The following is a 10,562-nucleotide window of genomic DNA, read 5'->3' on the forward strand; positions in this document are numbered from 1 at the left end:
AGGAGGGGAAGCAAACTTGAGTGTACGCCCAACTGTAGTAGCATTTCCATTGGTCTGCTGTTGCATTGTTAGTGAAAATCATTAAGACGATCTAGTACCAAGAGAGGATATTCTTAAATGTAATGATTACCCTTATTTTAGGCTTATGAATAATGTAACTAGAGATTACTATGCTAAAAGTGGAGTGAAACAGAATCAGGACAATTTCTGTAATTCTATACGGATGTATTAAGACAGCTGGCGATTTTTGTGAAAGGTGATGTTTGAAAGAAAGCTTTCGAATGGAGAAACTATGCAATGTGAATACCTGGCTTATTCCTGCAGCCAACAATCTGCTTTTGTGGTCCTTGTAAAGTTTTGGAGAGACATCCAATGATTGGAAGCATGGCAATCAGCGGGTAACGGAACTTGAGAATTTCCACTCTCATCACGATTACGTGATAATGCTTAAAAGATGGGGTTGGACTTATTACTTAATGGTATTAGTGTTAGGTATTTTATCTTGAAGGAATTCTAATGTATTACTGTATTCATTACATGATAATAGTAGTAACTGCAATTTGGTCTCGTCAATTTTAAGGAAGGGGGCACAAAATTATTTGGTCCCCAAGATGTTGCAGCAGTTAAGTTTGGCCCTGAATAAGCCCAATAATTTTATTTTTAGTACACATGATACCTAGTGGAAGACCTTGGAACCACTTGAAGCTATTATGAAAATTAGGCAAGAAAACTGTCAATCTTATAAAAATGTATATTTTCCCTACAACTTTCGAATCATATGCATTGAAATGAAGGGTTGCATGCTGAAATCTGTTCCACAATGTTTTTGCTATTTCCATAATCAGACAATGGCTTAACAAATTATATACACCACCTCGAATGTGTTTTCCTGTGTTGGCCTTGGCACAGTTAACTCTGATTTGGTTTCTGGTTTCAGAGATATCATATCCCATACACGTTCAGAATTTTCCTGTAGAAAAGAAGATGTATTACTCACGCTCTTCACAAACATCCACCAATATATTCACCAACCATTGAACAGAATATTTCATTACCTGTGGGAATTTGAGTTAATTTTAACATTTCACTAATGCTTTGGGAAAATGCTTACTCTTAGAGGAACATTAAAATAAAAATGTGCAGTTCAGGACAAGAAAACCTTATCTGTTTCATCAGAGATATGTTTTATTGCACAGCATTCATATCACACATAAGTTACTTTAAAATATGACTGTGATGTCAGGAAAATATAGACCCTACAGAAATACTTACAATTATTCAACTCACTCTAAACAAAATGATAGTTAAAAATTCTGACAATCAAACTTACTTGTAAGCTTCAACATGGTCGTATCAATATTCGTGAGCAAAAGAATTCTTTAATACGTTAGACTTTTCACTTTTTTGATAACTGCGGTTTATTTATTATAGATAGTAATTATATTTAATGTGCTCAAGATATCTTCTGGTCTTATGTATACAATGTCTACAATAATAGAGAATATCTACCGGGTGAGTTAGCTATGCGGTTAGGAGCGTGCGGCTGTAGCTTGCATCCAGAAGATAGTGGATACGAAACTGCACGGTCGTCAGCCCTGAAGATGGTTTTCCCTCGTTTCCCATTTTCACACCAGGCAAATGCAGGGGATGTACCTACAGTAAGGCCACAGCCGCTCCTTCCTATCCCATTGCTGCCATAAGACCTATCTGTGTCAATGCAACATAAAGCCACTTGCAAAAGTAAATAGGGAATATAACTGAAAAGACCTGCTCAAGCCTCTTTCTGCCCATGTATCAATTCCCTCTATGCCATCCTCTACAGCCCTTGAAACCGTAGTTGCAAGTTATATGCATCCTCCCTACCCTCCACTCTTACCTACACTGTCTGATGAATAAACTCCACAATGGACATGCTGGATGGAAAGCCACACTCACTGCAATAAGACCTCCAAGGACAACAGTAGGATGATGACATTCATAACAAGGTGAGACAACGTTCCTTAAAATACATGGTACCCTTGAGCATGTTTTAATATATCAGGGCCTCTCAAATGCCCAAAATCTCACAGATGCAAAAGTTTTAGAGTAAGTTTGAAGATAAGTATAACTAATCTTCCTTTCCTCACCCTTCTGTCACCTTTACCTCATCCCCTCCCCTCCGCCCCTCTTCGTAAACCTTTTTCCTTATTAGTTTTATTTTATATATAATTAACTTACAGCTAAAGATGGCTTTAAACAAAGATTATAACTCTTTGTAAAAAAATGTCACCTGAGGAATGAAACAAGTAACTGAAGATGTTCCTAAGGAATGAAACATATACTACTAGATAGCTTACATTAACACTGCATTAGGCATTACCTAAAAGTAGCATCAATGCTCACATCATATCTGAGAGATACATAAATTCAGTCCATCTACACAATCCCTATATAATTTATAGAAGATAGTAACCAAGTTAAATTGCACTTTAAGGTTTAATTTCAACATAACCATTGAAGAACTGAGAAAGGACCCTGGCATATTTGAAACAAACTAATTATCTGATTGCTCTTTTCATAGTCTTCAGTATCCTACGATCATAACGTTATTGGTAAGTCAAATATCTCACTAAACACGATAAAGTTTTACAAATCATCTTCATCTTAATTTTCAATTTCGAATGATCTCAAACTGCAAGTACCTAGCACAAAAATAATGAGTTAATTCCCAGCAAATGAAATGCAATAAACAAGCATACTTACAAATATATTTGTGTCGTATCTGTCAAATAAAGCCCGCAGCAGTTTGTGGCATTTCTACTGCATGAAAATCACAACACTGCTAGATGTCACCACTTCCGAGACAGGAAGCTAAGAGGGGAGATGTGCTTCTAGCCTAGAGCAAGCTGAAGTTACAGCAAATATACACCACCGTGTATCCCTCAGACAACACGCAACTAATGTAGTGTTATGAATGTATAGTATCAACATGGAAAGTCTTATATTATAGAATTCTGTTGATAAAACTTGACACCAGGAAGTTCACCTCAGCAGGAAATGTGTCTCTTCCATCTCACTTGTATGTTAAGTTTGCAGCTAAAAGACTGGCTGGATCCTCAACAGATCTAAAATAACCTTTCATAGAGCATCCATGTGTTACCGAGGAGGCATGCTAAAGAAATGATGAGCGAGTTAGTGTTCCAGTTCTTTCCTTTCCTAGCCAGGACATGCTATTACACGTTAGTCTGCAAAGACTGCCAAAATGTATTTTAACATAGCAGATTACAAGATGGTGCATGTTTTCCTCCTGGCCAATATAACAGGCACTTTGCTTTTTAGACTGGAGCCCCGATGATCCCATCAGGTAACTCCTGACTTGTTCTCAGTCAGGCCGAGTGGAAGTGACTCTGGTCACAATATACCTCAAGGCCGGTAATCAAATCCACAGTCTCTAGGTAACAGGAAGGCTCTATATTCAGGCTGTATCATTTGATAGCCACCAGAAGAACCTAACCTAAATTCTCTGTCACTAACAGTAAACATCACGGGTCATTGTGGGGCCCCTTATCCCCACCGCACGAAGGTGTCACGAGTACTAATAATGTCTGGACACACTGCGGTTAGAGCACAGTGCATTTATCATCATGTCAAATCAGCAAAGATGAGAGGAAATATAGCAAGATATCAATGTTCCAAAGTCAGCATCTACCCACAGTTTTCAGTAAGAATGAAAGTCCTCCAGGACTGCATCACTGCTGTTGTGATGTTCAACAACAGAGAAATCCCACAGCTTGTATTACCCGAACAAGACTACCACCTATATGTGGGCCGTGTTATGAAAGGAAAATGCATTGAACAATTGTACATTTCTCGTTATGTACCAAACATTAGCTATGTGAGAGACTTCATGCTAGATTTTTAAAATGCAATGAATTATTTAGAATAACTCAGTATGTCATGAAGAAAAAAAAAATGTTGTAAAAATGTATCTCCCACATTGCCACTAATTTCTCCTACATAACTTTAAAATTCTTGCAGGTTTGATATCATAAATATTAAACCTACAGTTGTTAAACAGTTTTTTTACAATTGGCTTTACATTGCACCGACACAGATAGGTCTTTTAGGGACAATGGGATAGGAAAGGCCTAGGAGTGGGAAGCAGCCGTGGCCTTAATTAAGGTGCAGCCCCAGCACTTGCCTAGTGTGAAAATGGGAAACCATGGACAACCATCTTCAGGGCCACCGATAGCAGGGTTCGAACCCACTATCTCCCGGATGCAAGCACACAGCTGCGAGCTCCTAACCGCACGGCCAACTCGACTGTTAATTGTTGAACAGCACTGTGCTTGTACTTCAGGTTCAAGTTTGACACAGTAACATTACATGATATCGAACCTAGAGTTATTGAACAGGACTGTGCTTGTACGTCAGGTTCAAGAATTTTCAAAGCTGTGGATGTTGAACATGAGTACACGTGTGTGAAGAATATGTAACGACATCACTCTCTTCTGTAGGGCTTGTTCCTTGGAACACTTTCAGCGAATATTTATTCTGAGAACACTGTGCATTAATTAGCTTTTAGCAACTCCTAGCCAAATCACATCTATGAAGAAGTTTACAGTATTTGTATAGTTACGTCCCTTTCAAAGACATTGAGGTGTCAGAATATTTTCTTGTAGCAATTCACTTACATGCCAGTGCTGGGATATTTAACCATCTCCGAACTTCACTGGACCAAACCAGCATCAAATGCTGAAATTAGCATGCCACTGCCTTACCTCTGAGCTACTCAGGCTGACATTTTTCCAGTCAAGGATCAATGAACTGCAAATTACACACTTAAAAGTTTACAACTGACCTACATTGAGTGCAGCAATAGACCAAAGATAGATTATTAGAAACTCTCACTACTTCTCCTAGACATTTCACTGAATATCAGCCTTCATCAAGTAGTTGGGCATTAACCTGTCAAAACCTATTTCACTACCAAAGGTTTGATTCATGTCACTATAAAGTTACTTGGAATGACACTTACAAGTGATGTATTTGTTGTTCCCTCGAGCCAGACAGGTTCCTCTTTGACATCAACTTTCTGGTCCATTTCACACTGCAAATGAAGTAGTTCAAAGGTGCTGAGGTTTAGAAATTGCTTCCAATGGCAACTAACTGAAAGATGAATCAGAAATATATATTAGGTAATTATTATTATTTCCTAGCTCATAGTCAATATAATCAGCCACAAGCTTGTAGTATTTGATGGCCATTGATATCATAATCATAGCCACAGGATTTAGCCTACAGTTTTATACAGCAATAAAGCGACAGAGATGCGACTTTTTACTTCAAAATCCCATGTGAAGTAAACGGGAACAAATAGCAGCAAACTTCATGTAATTCCAATGACGTGGCCACTTATTTATCATCCTGACCACCCAGATCCATACCCTGGTTTGATGCAGCTCTCCACAATACTATAGCTGTGCTGTGCTAACATCCCACATACTGTACACTTTAATTTATTTTTTATATTCTGCCCAGTTTCTTCCTATCATTCTTATCTGTCCATCAAACCAAATGAACAAGTTCCCAGTGTCTTGAGACATGATCTGCCAAACCTTCCCTTCTTAGGATCAAATACTCACAAGTCATTATTCTCCAAAACTGACTCACTATCTATTTGTGGCCCGTTCTACTCATCTGACCTTCTACAAATATCAATGACACAACATATCAAAGGCTTCAACCCTTCCATGTTATAAAGCCACATTTCACAACTTGAAAAAATATTTCTAATTTGAATATCTACAACAGAACTGGGAAAATTCTATTTCTTAAGAATGGCATTAGTATCGTTAACACATGTCCGTTACTTTTCTTAATATACGCAAATGATTTAGGGAACAATATAACATCAAAAATAAGATTGTATGCAGATGACATAATTGTTTATAGAGAAATAAACAACATTGAGGATTGTTCAGAATTACAAAGGGACCTTGAAAGTATCCAACAATGGGTTGAAGAAAATAATATGAAGGTTAATGGAGGCAAATCAACTGTTACAACTTTTACAAACAGGAGCTTTAAAACTGAATTTGAATATACTTTGGATGAGGTAGTTATCCCAAAAGATGGCAAGTGCAAATACTTAGGTGTGAGATTTGAAAGTAATTTGCACTGGAAGGGTCATATTGATGACATTGTTGGGAAAGCATACAGATCATTACATGTCATAATGGGGCTACTTAAAGGATGCAACAAAGAATTAAAAGAAAAAAGTTACTTGAGTATGGTTCGTCCATTATTGGAATATGCAAACAGTGTTTGGGATCCTCACCAAGAATACCTAATAAAAGAAATAGATAGTGTGCAGAGGAAAGCAGCAAGATTTGTAACAGGGGATTTCAGGAGAAAGAGTAGTGTATCAGAAATGTTAAAGGAACTTGGGTGGGAAACTTTAAGTAAGAGAAGGGAGAAAACTAGACTTACAGGATTATATAGAGCCTATACAGGAGAAGAAGCATGGGGAGATATCCGTGAGAGGCTTCAGTTGGAAAATAATTATATCGGCAGGACTGACCACAAATATAAAATTAGAAGGAATTTTAGCAGAAGCGATTGGGGTAAATTTTCATTCATTGGGAAGGGTGTGAAGGAGTGGAACAGTTTACCAGGGGTAGTGTTTGATCCTTTTCCAAAATCTGTACAGATATTCAAGAAGAGAATAAACAGCAACAGAGAAAATAAATGAAGTGTTAGAGGGCATTCGACCAGTGCAGGTTATTGTAAATAAAAAAAAAAAAATGTGTGTGAATAAATTAATTCCATCCCCTGGTCTAAGGAGTTTGGACAGCCAAAGTAGGGGACTGCCTGTAGGGGTGAAGTACAGTGGGGACTTCGAGGGCCCTGGGACCGCTACGGTAGCTGTGAAGGCCCTTCAGGAACTCTGAAAAGTGGTGGCAAAAGGGGCTCTGGTTAAGACGCAGCAGGTCGTTATGCTACTTAGGATCCAGAACGGGTAAAAAAAAAAAAAAATAGTAAATAAATAAATGCAATGTAAATATTAATGTTATACCAGTTTTATAGTATCATTTGAAGCAATTCCACATACTGTATATAAGTTGACTATATTTGTAAGTAGTACAGGAGATATTATAATTAGAATTTTGTAAACAATATAAATTTATTAAGGATGAGCTGTGTGTTTAATAGAAAACATTGTTAGCGTAAATTGTATAATATTGTATTATAGGAAAAATTTTCTTCTCTTGTTAATTTAATATTTAGTGCTTGACAATAATGTATTTTAGTGTACCATTTGCCACCGAGGTAGACACCTCATTTGCAAATAAAGAGATTTTGATTTGATTTGACATGTTATGAAATTATTGCAAATATCATTACCGAAATGTTTCAGAGACATTATTAAGATGAAATGGGGAACGGACAATTTGGTTTCCAAAAAGGACGTTCTTGCAATGATGCATATTCCACTACGAAGATATTAGAGAATAACATTGGGAATTCATTTTGGAAACGCATAACATCTGTAGACTTTAAGAAGGCCTTTGGCAAAATAAGCAGAAATAAACTGCTTGAAATTCCAAATAAAGATAATGTTTGTCAAAAGATCATACACATAGCTGCAACGTCTACAAATACAATATCATTTCGGTAAAACTGGAAGAGAACCAGGCAAAGAAGAAACCAAATTTAGGTATAAGACAAGGCTGTGGACATTCCCCTCTTATATTAATCATCTATATAAATGCTATAATGAAAACTTGGAGGCACAGGTGTCACACTTCAGTACTGACTGATAGACATCTCAAACACTGAGATGCCATTCTCACTGCTGATGATATTACATCATTTGCTTTGACAGAAATGACCTACAAAATCAGTATTTAAACTTAGTAATGTTTCCTCAGAACTGAATGTGATTATCTCAACAGAAAAGGGTAAAATAATGGCTATCAAGGGAAGAGATCCCATTCTTAGTAAAACATATTTAAATAATACAATATTAGAGAGAGTAATTGTGTTGAATTACCTAGGGTGCAACTCATGATACCAAACAGAAATAGATATGAGCAAAATTAATAAGTTCACAAAACATTAGGTATAATTAACCATATCACAAAGTCATCACTTCTACAGAAGAATACTCATTTGTGACTTCAAAATACCCTTACTAGGCCAACACTTTGTTATAGCTGTGTGGCATGGTCATTGTGAACTCAATATGTTTCAAGAATCACAGCATGAGAAATGACATTCATGAGCTGTACTCCAGAATATGCCACATATAAGGAATGAAGAGGCGCTAAAAGAACTGAAAATACAACCAAAAACTGACTACTTACACAGTTATCAAGAAAACTGGAAATGTCATATACAAAGATCATACCTAGAAGATTGCCAAAAGGGAGTCTCCAGTTTCAACCCAGGGAGAAAGATCTGCACAACATCCGATAAAGTGGTGCAAGACCGTAATGGAACACACAGCCCAATACATGGATGACGATGATGAAGAAAGGCCTACATAGAAATTCAGTATGCTCCATCAGCTAGCAGCACAAGTGTACACCCCACAGGGCACAAAGGATAATACTTTCTTGTTGTTAGCACCTTGATCACTTGCTGCAACAAGGCTACCAACTCTTACTATCAGACCATTGGTCTAAATGATCAGGAGGTTTTACTGTTCCCCGGATAGTAACTAAACCTCTCTGTGTGGAATTCTGGGAGTGGTTTGATCAGTGTTTGTTCAGGTGACAAGGAAAATATCCTTTACTTTGAGACACTGTACTATTAGTGGTTTTGTAGCAAATAACTACATTTTAGAGTTTTCAGATCCAGAAGAAATTATTTTATGAACTAATATCTCCAAGGAATTATCTTACAAAAGAGAGGCGGCCACTTTTATGATATCACACAGGAAGAAAATGTCAGGAGTAAATACTGCCTATCAACTGTTGTGGGGTACGGTATTGATATTATACAGAAGATTCTCAAAACTAACACTGATACACAGAGAAATTGTACAGAAATAGAGATAATATTACAGATAACCTAAATAGAACAACTCCCACGATTTCAAATTTAGAACGTTACTAATATAGTGTTTTCTAGCCTACAAAGTAAGAAATCGATAGTGATAAAGAAGTAGGGGACTGGAAATAATAATAATAATAATAATAATAATAATAATAATAATAATAATAATAATGCATTGAAAATTACTCACATGTGTTCAGGACTCCATTTTGAATATTATTAGGTCCCGAAGTGTTGCATTATTAGTGATTTTTGTGGGCAATATTGGTAATAATTGCACATACGAATTAGGAGGATATATTTATGATAGCCATCTTTGTTCCCAGAGATGTTATGGTATAGACTGGTTGCTTTGACTTTAAAGCAAAGAATGAAACTTCGGATAAGTGAGGAAAGCATGGAAATTACAACATAAAGCATGGATGTTACAACTCCTCTAATTTAGTAGCTGTAATTTACCTTTGCAAATACAGGCCAAGCTCTGTAATTAGAACAGTCGGGGGCCACACTCCTTTCGAGAGGCTCTTAACTATCGCCGCGGCGCATACTGCCCGCACGGCAAGAAGAAAATGAATTTAGTAGCTGTAAACTATCTTTGCAAAATCCAGGCCAAGCTCTGTCATGAGACAGTGGCCCCCAGGGGCCACACTCCCTTCGAGAGGCTCTTAACTATCGCCGCGGCGCATACTGCCCACGCGGCAAGAAAAAATATAATTTAATAGCTGTAACCTATCTTTGCAAAATCCAGACCGAGCTCTGTCTTCCATGCTTTCCTCACCTAACTGAAGTAACCAGTCTATACATCTCTGGAAACAAAGTTCCTTGCTTTGCTGTAAAGTCAAAGTAACCAGTCTGTACCACAACATCTCTGGAAACCAAGATGGCTATCATGAATACATCCTCGAACTTCTTATGTGCAATTATTACCAATATTACCCACAAAATCATTAATAATGCAACATTTCGGGATCAAATAATATTCAAAATTGAGTCCTGAACACCTGTGAGTAATTTTCAATGTAATATTAATAATATTTCCAGTCCCCTACTTCTTTACCGGAGCCAAGAAATCAACATTACGTGTACTGGTATCCCTCTTAAAACGCACACACAGGTAAGTTAAGTAAAACTCCAATTTATAAAAATTAGAAGACCGAGCTCGATAGCTGCAGTCGCTGAAGTGCTGCCAGTATCCAGTATTCGGGAGATAGTAGGTTCGAACCCCACTGTCGGCAGCCCTGAAAATGGTTTTCCGTTGTTTCCCATTTTCACACCAGGCAAATGCTGGGGCTGTACCTTAATTAAGGCCACGGCCGCTTCCTTCCCACTCCTAGCCCTTTCCTGTCCCATCGTCGCCATAAGACCTATCTGTGTCGGTGCGACGTAAAGCAACTAGCAAAAAAAAAAAAAATTATAAGTATACATTAAATTTTGTTGGGTACTTATTTCTAAAATGATCATCCTTCAATCAAGTACCGGTAACTAATAATAATTATTATTATTCAGAAAAATTCTCCATG

General features: G+C 37.3%; 1 protein-coding gene across 2 annotated transcripts in view; it reads right to left on the reverse strand.

Moving 5' to 3' along the window:
• Positions 1-9,369, reverse strand: part of LOC137498982 (zinc finger protein 468-like) — a 67,442-nt gene extending 58,073 nt beyond the window's left edge. The window contains exons 1-3 of one of the 2 annotated variants that reach the window (XM_068226947.1): positions 9,233-9,369; positions 5,018-5,148; positions 875-970 (exon numbers count right to left, since the gene is read on the reverse strand). In XM_068226947.1, coding sequence (XP_068083048.1) covers positions 875-970; positions 5,018-5,083 — 162 coding nt within the window. In that variant the 5' untranslated portion in view covers positions 5,084-5,148; positions 9,233-9,369. The remainder of the gene's footprint in view (positions 1-874; positions 971-5,017; positions 5,149-9,232) is intronic. The other variant, XM_068226948.1, reaches the window with a different exon arrangement.
• Between the last annotated feature and the right edge of the window lie 1,193 nt (positions 9,370-10,562).

The sequence above is a fragment of the Anabrus simplex genome, chromosome 3 (genome assembly GCF_040414725.1).
Source record: "Anabrus simplex isolate iqAnaSimp1 chromosome 3, ASM4041472v1, whole genome shotgun sequence".
In the NCBI taxonomy this organism is placed as follows: Eukaryota; Metazoa; Arthropoda; class Insecta; order Orthoptera; family Tettigoniidae; genus Anabrus; species Anabrus simplex.